General features: G+C 43.4%; 1 protein-coding gene across 1 annotated transcript in view; it reads left to right on the top strand.

Moving 5' to 3' along the window:
• Positions 1-589: 589 nt before the first annotated feature.
• Positions 590-14,355, top strand: part of LOC117807991 (interleukin-1 receptor accessory protein-like 1) — a 194,735-nt gene continuing 180,969 nt past the window's right edge. Inside the window, exons 1-2 of the mRNA XM_034677361.1 lie at positions 590-645; positions 819-914. Of these exons, the coding sequence (XP_034533252.1) occupies positions 833-914 (82 nt within the window). The 5' untranslated portion in view covers positions 590-645; positions 819-832. The remainder of the gene's footprint in view (positions 646-818; positions 915-14,355) is intronic.

A 14,355-nucleotide genomic window follows, 5' to 3' on the forward strand; every position in this document is an offset into this window, starting at 1 on the left:
ACGTGTCTGATTGGTAGATTAACCGCAGTGTTTTTATTCTTTTTTCTCTAATTTTATCACAAATTGGATTTACATTGTTCAAAAAATTATCACAAAATGATGTCAGAATTCAGATTCAAGGCTGCCATATAAAACATTTAACACCATACATTCAAGACGTGAATATAAATGCACAACACAAGAGCAAGTAATACAATGAGTGCTGAATATATCCCATTCAGGAGCGATAGCATTACTCCTTCTGTATTAGTCTCACATGTCATATTATTCCCATTATCATCACCTCATCTCATCTATTTCTGGAAGTCCATCAAACCCCATTTAATACCATCCAATACCTCACACAGCTGTTCTTCATGAAAAGCTGTACGTCAACACTGAGACACCCTGATCTAAGTGGGCACCTGATTATGTCATGTTGCTTGAGCGAGATTTGGATTAGCGTTGTAGGAAGTTGACAAAGCTGCAAAGCCAGGTTTCGCCTTGATAGAGATGCATCTTGACATTTGTATCATCAACAGCCTCCTCCTGATTATACAGCAAGTCCCTGAAGAGTCACTGGTCTAAATAAAGCAGAGGCAGACAAACACTTTGGAGAACAGAAATTGCACATACTGCTGTTGGATCATTTCCAGCCGACCTCAGGTCTTGTAAAAGTTCTGTAATTATTGGCTCAGAACTTGCCGTTTCTTTTATATTTGTGCTTTGATTGAGAACGTCTTGCCAGAATCATTATCACTCTGTTTTTTGATGTTTTGGGTGCATTCACAGCTTGTCTTAGTACAAAAATAATAACCTTGGCTTTTGTTTCCTTGCAGGACTGGGGGGAAAAATGAAAGCTCCCATTTCTCTTCTGATCCTGCTTCACGTCGTTGTGGTCCAATGCCTGAAAGTGGTGTCGAAGAGAGGCTCAGGTAGGTGTTATCTCCATCCCACGACAGCTCCATCTTCCTCCTGTGCTTTTGATTGACAGCACTACTGGAAAAAAACGCCAGATAAATATGTTTCACTTAGTTTTCCGTGTGTTTAACAGCCACATTAATTGGTTCTGGTTTGATTCCCTGGAACACGCTGAAGATTTCAAGGCTCTGTTTGCCTCAAAGCACGAAACATGTTTCAGTCAACAGCAGGGGGATATCATGGCCTTGTCCTTCTGCACTCGGAGAGTCAGAGCAGCTTTCATGAAAAACAGGGCCGTCCTTTTAACAGCTTAATTTTTAAGTCCACCCTCAGTTACTCATTTTTAGGCTCTGAGAGGAATGTTTGTTGGTTTTGCATATCAATTGCATGTTGTTGTGGTTTTGGCGCATGCAGAAGATAATAGAGCACAGTCTTGTTTCATTTGAAGGGTTAACATCATACCTCTCAAAGTGCACGATGCGAGATCACGTCCACTTTGTGCATTTTGGTTAATCTGTTTCATCCTCATTATCCCCTTTGGCTTAAACGTCTCTTTCATTAGAACAGCCTGGAGTTCCTCTCCTCTGAGTTGTTTTTTTTAATGCGTAACTTAATACTATTTGATGGTTTAACCAAACATCGACAGCAGATGCAATAAACACAATGAGGTTAAGTGCTTTTGTCGGACTGCAAACAAGAGTTGAGCCAATGACCTTGGTTCAGTAACGTCCATTAACAGTCCCATACCTGGAAATTGCCGCCAAAGTACAAAGGTGAAAACTGAGTGAGAGAGTGAGTGAGTTACTTTCTGGATAGATTTGCATTTAATAACGTCGCTGTGGCCTTTGAAGGAATATAACAGTATTTACGCGGCTGTGGCAATAACACTGCATGACTCTCCACTCTCAAAAATGATTACTTTCTGCAAGAAAATAGAGGAAGAACTCGCATTGGCTCACATAAAGCACATCGAGAGTCTTTTGTTTTTTTCCCCGACCCAAAGGCTGCTTGCGTCTGGGTTTTTTAGCCATGCATATTAGACACAGGTGCAGGAATGGCCCAGGGCTCATCAAAGGGTTTTCTGCTTTTGCAGCAGAAGTCCCTACGGGCGATCTCCTCGGATGCTTCACGAGCCATTGCCTGGGGCAGGGATTTGAAACGTGTCCACTGATAAATGAACAACCCAATCCGAGGCAGACCCCCATCCTTTGTTCCTTCTCTCTTAGCTTGTACAACTTTATTAGAGGCCATGCTGGTTGCGAGTTAGAGCACCATTGTGAAAAGGGATTCTGGGGCCTGTTTGAAAATGCATCGCTTTCATTGTTATGGAATTGGAAGAAACAGCAGGGCAGGAAGGTGAGCGTCCTGGTGGCATCGCAGGTTTGTTTTCAGGGGTTAGGGTTCCTGTGTTTATGAGAGGACATGTCTGCACATCAGTCTTTCATGTTTTACAGCAGATGGATCAAATCAGGCTTTCATTTCAAAGCTCTGATTGCAATATGAGGAACAGTCAGGTGGCAGTATTGACATTTCATATACTTCACTTCACAAGGCTTGTTAATATGCGGTCAATGCAGGTTGTGTGTGGCCGTGAATGTTCCATTCCATCGCTTAAAAATGTGACGAAAGCTCCCTTTAAATCAGAAACATCGAAAGTGTTCCCGTGGCTGACAGCTGCTTTGTGAAAATGTCGGTCTTGATGAAATTATTCAAACAAATTTGTCTAAAAAAGACAAAACTGAGCAGCTCGGCGCTCTGTAAACACGGTGTTTTCCATCGCTTCCCTTTTGTTCAAAGAAACTCACTGTAGACAATGAAACTTGTAAGTGTCAGCCCATTAAAGGAAATTAAATGACTTGATTGACTCCCTCAGGGACAATGAATCCACAATCTCTCTTGCTTTCCCTTTTTCACTGGGCTCACACTTTCGACACAAACGCACAAAAACACACACTGCAGAAACCCCTGCAGAACGCTGCATGTGCACCACTATTATCTGTAGATGATTAAATTCAAAACACAGCCTCTTTGAGTTATGCTTTGTCTGCATTTGTACTCTGGCTGGAACAGGACAAAAACATACAATGCAAATCTGCCGGACTAATCCTCCACATGCAGAAGCAGGAGGACGTATGTGTTCGTCCTCTGCTGGGGCGCCTCTTTGTCAGAATGCTGATTTGGCCTGAATGGTTGGGTGAACAGAATAATTATGGATGTTTTTGCTTAATGCAGCACATCAAGTCTGGTGTTGTAAAACCTCGCTCTTGGATGCTCTCGCGCTGTTTATGTGTTTGAACCTGATGCTATTCATTCAAAGCAAAGCGTCTTGTGGCTGCATTGCATTCTGGGCCCTTATGCACCATAGACTGTATGTATCTCTCAGTCACACCGGTACTGCTCGCCATGTTTATTGTTGTTTATGTGTAGTCGGCATGCGCAATTAGAATTTGTTGGATAGGGGTTTTCCAGGAGGTTCCCTGGACAAATGACGTTTTGCACCAGCCTCGCTTTCATGGCGCTGTTAGTTAATTGGCCAATTATTTGCAGTCGTGCAAACGTCAAGACTAGTGGTCTACATTCAGAGGAAGCTGGATCCGTTGCTTTTTCTAAGTGTTCTGCATGTTTTGCCTTAGCTTTGGATCGGTTGCACAAAGTCTGGATTTGATGGTCTGTATTTCTCTAACACTTTTAGTCCTCGGTCATAAAGATAAAAGGATCCTGTTCTCTGAAAACTGGTTGTGGTGCTGTTATTGTCTTAGCCACACAATCAGCTCCCTTGTCGGCCATTTGTGCCACCCCATACAATAGACGCTTGCAAGAGCGATGTGAGAAATCCCTAAATGTGCCTTTTTTGGTGAGCTGAAAAGAGCAGAATCCTCTTTCTGTGCACAACACAGCTGCATTTGATTTGATATGAAATAGAAACTGCAGAGTTCATGTTAGGTCTCACTTTAGACCCTCTAAAGTAATAACTATGCATTTATTCTTTTCTTCACCTCCGAACATGAAGTACAATCAGAGTGAGAAGGCGCCTCAGAGGTTAGCAAAGATGACTTCTGGCAGCCCTGAATAGAGAACAGAATAAAAAGGGCATGCACATAAACAAAGAGGTTTTTTTAAACACTGTAGTAGTATTTTAAAATATTTCATGGGCATCACAGTTCATCTGCATTCAGCGCTGAACTTTGCCGTCTTATTTCTTTAGTTTTCGGTTTCTCTCACTGCAGCCTCCGATCCCTCCCAGGCATTTGGAGTTTTTGTGTCCCCCTTAGATTTACAGCTGTTTTCCAGACGGTCTGTTGATGACATACTTTCTGTTTTGGACTTCTTTGGGGACTTCAAGGCCAACGGTTTCTCTTTTGAATGATCTGGCTTTTCGGGGGGTGAGCCTCCTATGACAAGTGCTTTTGACTCTTTCCTTGATGAATCAACTTCTGGATTTTTCTGCCCTCCTCTCAGAATCCCAAAACAGTCTGAAAGGAGTTATTTGTGTTCAAATGCACCAACCAGTTCACCTTTTCTTGTCTGAGCAAAAGCAGTCAGTTACATATTTAACAAGCGCTCTCTCTCCTAAAGTCAAGAAACTGTGAACCATCGCAAAACTGAAACTACTTCAAAACAAATCAGTGTTTTTCTGAAAGCAAAAACAGGAAGAAGCTAGTTTGATATTGGTAATAATCATCACTCCATGCTCTTTGGTGGAAACAGTTGACTATTCAGGAGGCTGCAAGCTGAGTTGCAACAAATATCTATGTAATCACAAGATACTACCTCCTGAGAGGTAAAAATGTGTTGTGCATTAACCTGCTGCACACATGGTATCCTGATGAGATTCCCTGTATAGCTTTACAGCTTCTTTTTCTCACCTCAGCACTCACATCCCTCCTCTTTTCATATTCACTAAGTCACCTCTTAACTACCCCGTTAACACGCTTCCCTGCGGTGGACACTGTTGACACTTGTAGATCCACAATGGTAGCCCTTGACATTGATTGAGACAAATTTAGCCTCTCTCCTCCCCTCTGCTGTACAGTCATTAGTCCCCATTTCTTCAGCAGACATTGATGAGTCCCCTGACAAATGATGCTTACCTTCCCACAGCCTCCCAGTAATTCCAGCAATATATTACTGATAACACTAACTCCCAGCGAACGCTTCTTTCTCCTGTTCGTGCATGTCGCTCGCTGACGTGTTCCCATTTGGAAAAGGAATACAGGACCTCTTCCCTGCTTCTAGTTTCTATTAAAGATGGTCTGAAGGCCTGGTATGTCACTCTGATGAAGAGCAGCTGTAAATAAAACCCGCCACCGCAACAAGACCTTGGTTCCTATTAGAGAACAGCCGCTCATCATCCGTCTCTCCTCGCGTATTTATCTACTGCAGCTATAGTAGGTCCACAACATATATTTCCCCCCTCTCTCTTCTTTCGGCTCCTGATGAGGAAGAATCAAGGACGTCCTGACAGTCTGTTAAATTTACAGTCTTCACACCCATCGCAACGCACAACTCCGGGAGGATGTCAACATTAATATGTCACATACAGATAGAATCCCCCCCCACATTAACAGGGCTACTCGCAATTTGGCCAATAATAAGGCTCCTCTTAATTGGACAAGACAGTGAGTCCTAACAGGGGACGTCAGCGCGCAGTACAAATTCAATTATGGCCAGCCACTTGACTTTGTAATTGATATTAAAGGACGTTAAATATGGCAGGAAGCTGTCAGTGAGAACTTTGAGGGGAGAGATGAAGCAGAGCAAGAAGAGCTCTTCCAACTACGTCAGTCCTTTCATGCATGAGAGCGAGTGAATGTCAGATGATCCTATGCAAATTAATAAAACATGCATTAATGTGATGTATAAGTGCAGGAAGATCCATTTAGGAGTCAGTGATAACAGCTTTGAAGCTCCTCCTAAAACAAATCCAGGAAACTTGAGCTGAGATTGAAAACTAGGCTGCTCTCTCTCTTTCTCTCTCTCTCTCTCTCTCTCTCTCTCTCTCTCTCTCTCTCTCTCTCTCTCTGTCTCTCTCTCTCTCTCTCACTCTCTCTCTCTCTCTCTCTCTCTCTCTCACACACACACACACACACACACACACACACACACACACACACACACACACACACACACACACACATGCCTGCATACCAGTGGTTCATCTTCAGCGGGTCAATACCACACACCTGCCACAAATGTTGAATGATTGCCTCCACTGCTGGCCTGTTCGTAGCGGGGGGAGATTGATCACACACATGATATTAGAAATGAAATGGCTTGCCACATGGAGTTGTTTTCCCTTCCGCTGCTTGCAGAGGGAGAGGAAGCAAGTCAACAAGTGCGCCTGATATAGGCCTCTTGACAAGCTGGGTTACTATGGATATGTGTTCCCGGGTTGTGGGGACACACGCCACACTCCTGGATGACGATCAATCACCTGATTTATGAGCAGAATAGTCTCTCTGTGGCCTGTTTCCTGACCTTTAATAATGTTACAACACTGCAGCAATTGAGAAAAATGCCAGGAAGGGGTGCAGAGGGCTGCGGCTGGGTGATGATCCGCTGTGTAGCTGTAGGTAGAGGTGTTTAAAGCTCAAGTGCACTGTCAGAGCTGCTGTGCACGGATCAGAGATGGATCCGATTATCAGGTTTTTTTAAATTTGTTTGATAAGTTTGGGTTGGAGGCGTCGACTGCAGAGAAATGTCAACTATAGGCGTGTGAAGCCTCGGGGATGATTGGATTTGGGTTTACTGAAATCCCGATTTAAGAAATGGGATGGCAGTGTGGGTGGAGCTGAGAGCATAAGACACCTGTCAGTCAAGCAGATATGCCTCCACATACACTTATCTCTTAAAACATGCAACAACAGAACTCTGAAAAACCCAAATGCATGTCAGATACATTCATTTTGTCGTGTCATGTCATGTGGTTTTGTGTCATATGTGTTTGTGACATCCTGTTTGCTAGTCTTCCCCCTCCTTTAAGATCCTTGTGAGGAAACCTGAACCTGTTGTGCTTTTCTTTGTCCATTAAACACTCTGCAGCCATTCTACGTTAAACACAACATTTGCATTATCTCCCCTGTTAATATTCCCCTCTAAAAGATAATAGTTCATTTCAGGCTCCCTTAGCAAATTATGCAGCCCACTTCTAACAGCCGGGGCATTTTGGTACCAATTTGAGAGATTATATGTGTGGATGATAATGAGCTTTAGTCCGAAAGAGGATTTAAACATGGAGAAGGCTGGCCACTGCTTAATTTAAAAAAAAATCTGGCTCTCAGGTTTAAAGAAGAGTACTTTAGGGAGAGAAAGAGAAAGTAAATAAGTGATTATTTTTTTTCAAGGTTAGGGCAATTTAAAACAGTAATGGTCCCGGAAATTATTTTAATTCCCCTTGACTGCTTGGCTCCCACAAAGCTGAGCGACAGGGGGAAATGAAGCTGTAGTCTCTCAGAACTATGCAAATGGCCTGGAGGCGGCGATGGGACTGTACCCAAAAATATCACACATTTAACCTGGGGCTGCACTGCATGATTAATCCATGTGGGTGCTCCCCCTCACTCTCCCTGTCTATCTGGCAAACTATAACACAATTCTTCTGTTTATGCATGTCATTCCCCCTTCTGTCACAATCCAGACGGCTGTTTGCTCTTTTAAGTTCCTCTTAAAGATAACATAGATCTGTTATCTCTATGCTGCTGCTGCTGTCCTTTCTGATCCTGCAGCCTGTCTTTATGCCTCACTTTACATCTCCTGCGCATAGAAAGAGATGGTTATTGCCTCCATTGATTGGCGGCGCTCTCCCCGAGGCCAGACGGGATCACTTGGGAGTCGGATGGATGTCTAGCAGAATAATTAAAGCAATACACTCACGCCCCATCCTATAATCATCATTAGATTTTAACACATTTCAACCACAAGGCTGTTTCACCTGACCTGTTTCACTCTTTCTGCAGAAAACTCCTGTTTGTACGTCTAATTTGAAAATAGTACCCCTCTTCAATATGCAGACGAGGGAGCTTCACCTTCAAATTACACACCTCAGTATTTGCTGGAGTGGAGTAAGATTGGGCTAAATGATAGCTCCCATGCCTCCTTGATAAAAAGAACAAGCTTGAAGAGAGAGCAGACCCTCCTCCTGTTCAAAAATAGACAAGTATGAGCAGGGGATGTCATTTGTGGGAATCAGACATATGGGTAATTTGATTTCCACTTGTCTCAGCCTCTGCAATCTATGAGACTTTGGATTGGATCCTTTTTTTTTCCCGGTGTTGCGGCTCAAAGAGTACATTGGTTTTCTATTGATTGAAGCGCTAACTTTGTTTTGGCCTGATGCAACTCAGTTAACTTTGATTCCTGAGGGGAGCTCATTGATTTGCATGGCAACACTGCGTCTTGCAACTTTATCCGCCGCCATAATTATCTTAATACTTAACTCACTGCTTTTTAAACTTTCATATGGTATATTAAAAAAAGCACAACAAACCGCAGAGGTGGATCATTCCCAAATAAAGAAAGCTAATATATACTTTTATGTCTCTCAGAACGTGCTTCACTTCTCCGTCATCTGTGCTCAACAGACTGCATTGTCTAACAAAGGACTCGCAGCTTTACTCAGGGATCATTTCTCTTGATTGATGGCTCGCAACAAAAGATGAGATTTCAATTTTTTTCTCCCTGCACAAGTCTGTCGCTTCACACAATACACGCACAGAAGATAATCTGCAGTGTTATTTCCTCATAGCTACACACAGTCTACGCAGGGTTTCTGTCCGTGTGCAGTAATGCGAGGGGGAATTGTGTTTGTGTTTGTTAAGGCGCTGAGATGAACGATAAGTAAATCAATTGAAAGCAGATTAAGAGTGCAGGGACTATAGCTTTTTAATGCACTTATTCATACACTATGCAGGGAGGTGGATTACAGACAACTGTTCAATACGGTAATGAGTTTTCTTTTCGAGGAAGTAGAGTGCACTACATTTGTTGTGTTATTTATATTTCCCTCTTTAAAAATATCTCTTACCAAGTATTGAAAATGAAGAACAGCAGAGCCAGTGTTTATTTGACTCTTTTAAACATTCAATCAATCAATCTTTATTTTTATAGTGTCAAGTCACAACAAACATTAATTCAAGACGCTTTTATTAAATTATGAACAGAGACCCAACATCAAGACAGGATAAGATCCAGGAACCTACGAGACAAGGGAGCTCAGGGACTCCATAAAGGTCTATGGTTAGTAACTTTCAATGGGACAGGGAGAGTTAAAGTAAGTGATGGGGGGGGTGAGATAGGATCCCAGTGTGTCAGTCTAAGTCTATAGCAGCATAACTAAGACCTGGTCCAAGCCTGATCCAGGTATCTAACTATAAGCTTTATCAAAAAGGAAAGTTTGAAGCCTACTCTTAAAAGTAAAGAGGGTGTCTGCCTCATGGACCCTGACCGGGAGATGATTCCAAAGGAGAGAGGCCTGATAACTGAAGGTTCTACCTCCCATACTACTTTACATTAACTTGTACAATTGCAACCCTGCAGCTTTCTTTCACTTCTTTGTGTGGACTAGTGAGGATAAAGGAACCTAATAAGTGTCTAATGGCCTTCTAACATAATCTACATTACCAAGTTTAGCATCAAATGTCCACGTAATCCAATAAGATTACTGCCCGTCATAAAAGGTGCAAACATCCCCCTCCTCTTTTCTTTCTTCAGACACCTCAAGGAAACGTTAACCGCCTGCAAGACAAGTGATGTTGATCGATGGATTTTGCAGAACAAGAGCTTCTAGCAAGATCCCTAACTGACTCTGATTACCCCGTAATTAGTTACTTTGCAAGGCTCCTGAAAGTTTATCAGTGCTGTGTCTCTGACCCTCTGAGTGTCTCCACGAGTCTGCAGACCGGTTTGAGATGGCGTCACAGCAGTGCAGTGGGACCTCATGATCAGATATTCAGACAACATGTTAATAGGCACCGAGAATTAATAAGGTCTGCTGTGTTTACAGGATCGCACGTCGTCATCAGGAAAGCAATATGACAGAGGATGCTAACAAGTTTCCACGTCCCTGTTTGACCTTGTAAACCAATTATTTGCCTGCTAGGACCGAACTAGCGAAATCCAGATGACTGATAATGTCACTTGATGGGAAGTTTGTGGCCTTTTCTCGCCTCCAGTGAAAGAAACTGCATGAATTGCGGTTTTTAATTAGCCTCGGCTGCACAATGAGGCCTCGGTCGCAGGAGAGGTGAAGTTTGGTGAATGCAGGAAGTCTCGCAACAACGTAGCATTTGATGAGACTGTCAGGCTCTCTCGCGTCAGCCAGCCACTCAGCGTGTGGCCTTTTTCAATGCTCCTTTATTGGAAAGTTTGAACACATCCTCTTTCACTGTGTTCACTCCCCGTTCACAGTCTCCGCGTGGCTCAATGACAGCTAAGAACAACAACACTGCTCTCTTGTACTCTTTGTACACTTTCTTCCCTTTAGTTTTTCCTTATTTCCCCGTTCTTATTTCAGTCAGACTGGGATTGGTCAAAGCACAATCAAGCTATTTTTTGCAACAAGCAGAGGCACAGCAAATCTGTACGGGTCTCAAGGGAGTCCTGCCAAGTTTGGGGCTTTTCGGTTTGTGCAGCTCGCTCTCTCGCTGAGGAGTACGCCTTTGTTGGTTGCAGGAGACTGACGCTCAGCGGGAGTTCTGGAAACAAACCAGGTTGACTCTATCCTCCAAGCTCCTTTTCTCCCAAGTCTTCTGAAGATACAAGCAGGTCCCATTCAAACCCCACTGCTTTGCATTTTTATTATAATTAGCGGGGAATTACCTCGCGTTCCCTCTCCGTAGGAAAGTATGTCAGTCGATCAAAGCTGGAGTACTGTTTGGGGAGAGAAACGCTTCTTTAATTAAGACGCGCCGAAAGAATCCACTCGGTTAAAAAATCAGCTCAACTTCCTCTCATGAGCACGCCTCGTGATTTCATTCGGCTGGATTTACGACGATGCGCCATCGCAGATTTCCCCGTCATGTTTATCGCCTGCATGTGGCGCACGGCTGAAATATTTAAAACCTCTTATTTACGATCCAAAATGGGAGAAGATGATGGTTGATTTCCCTGCAGTGCAATGATCAATAAATTCTACATATCAATTACGTTCCTCTGTCATCTCCAAGGCCTCTCCCTAGGATCAGTCTCTAATCGGGCCAATCAGAGGGCAGTGTTGCGCTGCATGGGTTTAACCACGGTGTTCATGACAGAAACATGTAGGAGATGCACTGGAGGTGTGTTACTTCATCATGTGTTACTTTAATAAGAGTGTGTGTAGCACAAACTTTACTGTTAATAGCACAGAAATCAGACAGAACTAGGTCAAGTTTGAGACAGTTTCAGCGAGCAAGTTATTCACTTTTCCTTTTGGTTTTCCACTCTCTTTAAGTTAAACCAAACCGGTCTGTATCTAATTTGGTTTAAATTCTAGATCTGTGCCTACTTTGAGTTTAGTTAATTCCCTGAGTTAACTCTTTTTATCCCACCGAAAAATTATGAACAAAACAGAGTGCAACAATTAACTCTTCAAATTCAAATCAAGTTAAGTTCCAAGTTATTCCCTTGATTATTATTTATATAATGTTTTTAAGCAGGTTACACGTGTCATTTATTTCCTTTAACATGACACAGAGAGGCAGCTCCGTGCATCAGATAGCTGTGAAATGCTTCTGCAGCCCCTAAAATGAATTAGACTCTCCTAACCTCTTAAACATGAATAAAGTGGTGCAACTTTTCAGTCCTGATCGTCGCAGAGTGACAGAAGAAACCTTTAAACACGCGATGTCGGTCTGAAAGCGGTTGAGGCTGCAGCATCCAAAGAGCTCTATTAGCACCTCCTGCAAACTGAGAGGCACTACAGATGTTAGTAGGCGTTGCATCTCAGTTTCCCACCAGTAGCCAAGCAACACAGAAAAACCACAAACTCACAGTCCTGAGTGTTTCTGCTCTCTCACTGCATCCCCACACTCGCAAAAACCCTCCTCTTCCCATGCATGTGCTCTCGCCAGAGGGCAATTAAACTGTTTTGGTTGCCTCTCACACGTTCCCCTCCTTACAATATCTGACATCAAAAACACTTTCAATAAATTGCTGTATGAAAACGCGATGTGCAGGCAGCCAATTAAAGTTTGATTCTTGAAGCGTTAGCCTCTGAGCGCGTGTAATGAGGCCTTTAGCTTAACTGTGAAGTCTGCTAGCTGCTGTTTGACAAAAGACTGTTTCTTCTTCATTCAGATCCAGCCTAATGAGTGGTGAAGATGCTATCGTTAGCCGTCAACAGCCAGATGATGGAGGAGAAATCACTTGATGAATGATTAACACGCCTTTCTACGAGGGCGCTGACCTTACAGATTTCTCCGCAAAGACGATTAATTAAAGGCGATGACGGCGATTATTTATCAGCATTAATTAAGCTGTGAAGCGACTTTGGCTTGTTTGATGAAAAAACACTGAACACATCTGGCGAAACAGCTGGAAAAGGAACAACAACAAGCCGAGATGTTTACAGTGTTGCTGCTTCTGACAAGTCATGTGTGTCCCTGTTCCTCTCCTGAAACACCGCAGTCCAAATCCCATTCCAACACCTTTCATTCGCTCTGCATTGAGATTCAAATTCAGCCTGATTATCATGTTTAATGTGCACGCCACCCTCAGCGATTTCAAAATCCTGTGATATAGGCCTTTAAAGGGCCTCCTTTTGCTGTTTGCAACGCTCTCTGAGGCTTTCTGTCGTTTTCCGAGTGCCTGGTCTTGAGAAACACAAGGACAGCTCAGGATTATGGTTCTGTATGTGTCTTTCATAGCCTTTAATATGCAAATAGGAGATTAGCTTTGGAAGGAGACTGTTTGGCATGGGAGGTTTTTTTCTACCAGGAGGTGATGTTTGCTTTTTTTCCTCCTTCTCAGGCTCAGACTTAACCGTTTCAGCGTCATGTGATGTCTGCAGGACAATCAGAAGGAATGCTTTAAAGCAAATCAGTTCAGGGGCCACAAACAGCCAAATGGTACGCATGCACATGATATGTGGCTCTTTTTTTGAGAAAAGGTGGATCCATTGCTCCTGCTGTGACAAGTTTACATACAAGAAAACTTTAGTGTTGCTTAGATATTGAAGTGCTCTGAAAAGTCTCTGATAACTGAAGGTTCTACCTCCCATACTACTTTACATTAACTTGTACGATTGCAACCCTGCAGCTTTATTTTCATTCATCGCTGAAATAATTTTCCAGTAAGGGTCAGACCTGATCTCGTCCACGGGCCGGATTGGAACCTCTAGCGGGCGGTATGTTTGACACCCCTGCTTTAAACTGTTCACATTAAGAAAAGCCTCCTTCTCACTAACGCACAGTCATGTCGCCTGTAGCACACACAGTTAATAAATCACATGCAGGCAAAACACACAGTTTCAGTGACATGACTCAGGATTATTCATCTACGTCAACGGCGTGTGTCAGAACTCCATTTGAGCCGCATGACAAAACTCCAATGACTTTTTCTGTGTGGCACCCGCACATCAAACAAAATAAGGAAACCACATCTTTGCAATTCACAGCAAAACGCCAAATGACTTCAGTATTACCCTGTCAGAAAACCATCTCAGAATGTGCCATGGGAGGCAATTCCAGCGTTCCTTTTGATCTGCAGTGCAGCAGGATTAGGAAACACTTCACATCATGGGAATTGTGATCCCCGCATTAGAGCTGCACAATGCACACGCAATGTCAACATCTATAATTGAGTGATTTAAATGACCTTTTTTTCTTGCATGTGCACGGGCTACCTTTGCAGTTGTTGCTGCATCAGGATATTTAACCCTTTGGAAATGTGCTGCAGGGGGAGCTGGTGATGGATCCGAGCACTCGTCTGGAACGCCGTGTAAAGGTTGCTGCATCTGAGCGTCCTCTAGGCGTGTTTGTGGAGTGACCCTGAACTGTTCTCACCCGTGAAAATCTCCACTCAGTCCACCCTTTTCTAACAAGTCAACTCTGTGTTTATCTAAAACAACGATAATTGAATTCAGATTGAAACCTCAAACTTATTAAATCAGCATTCAAGCTACACACCCCTCTGTTGTTGGATCTATTGATTCCAGTGCACAGACACACACCGTCACACACGTGAGACACCGAGGCGCAGATTATCCAATCAAACATCCATGCTGACCGTGTACAATTGATCAGAGTCCATTTGCCGACCCAGCGGGCGTTCACGGCCTCTCCGGCGGCCTCGGAGGGGGGGTTATGGATTATTAACTGCGGCAGAAAGGAAACGGAGAAATCTGCAGGATGTCGACGCCAAATAATCGGACTAAACAAACAAAAGATCACGCTGAATTTAGAATGAGAACAAAGAGGCACACAGAGCGGACCCTGGTGGACTGGTTGTCACTGAAGGCCTGGTTGTTTAAATGCTCCAGTG

This window comes from Notolabrus celidotus, chromosome 24 (genome assembly GCF_009762535.1).
Source record: "Notolabrus celidotus isolate fNotCel1 chromosome 24, fNotCel1.pri, whole genome shotgun sequence".
NCBI lineage: Eukaryota > Metazoa > Chordata > Actinopteri > Labriformes > Labridae > Notolabrus > Notolabrus celidotus.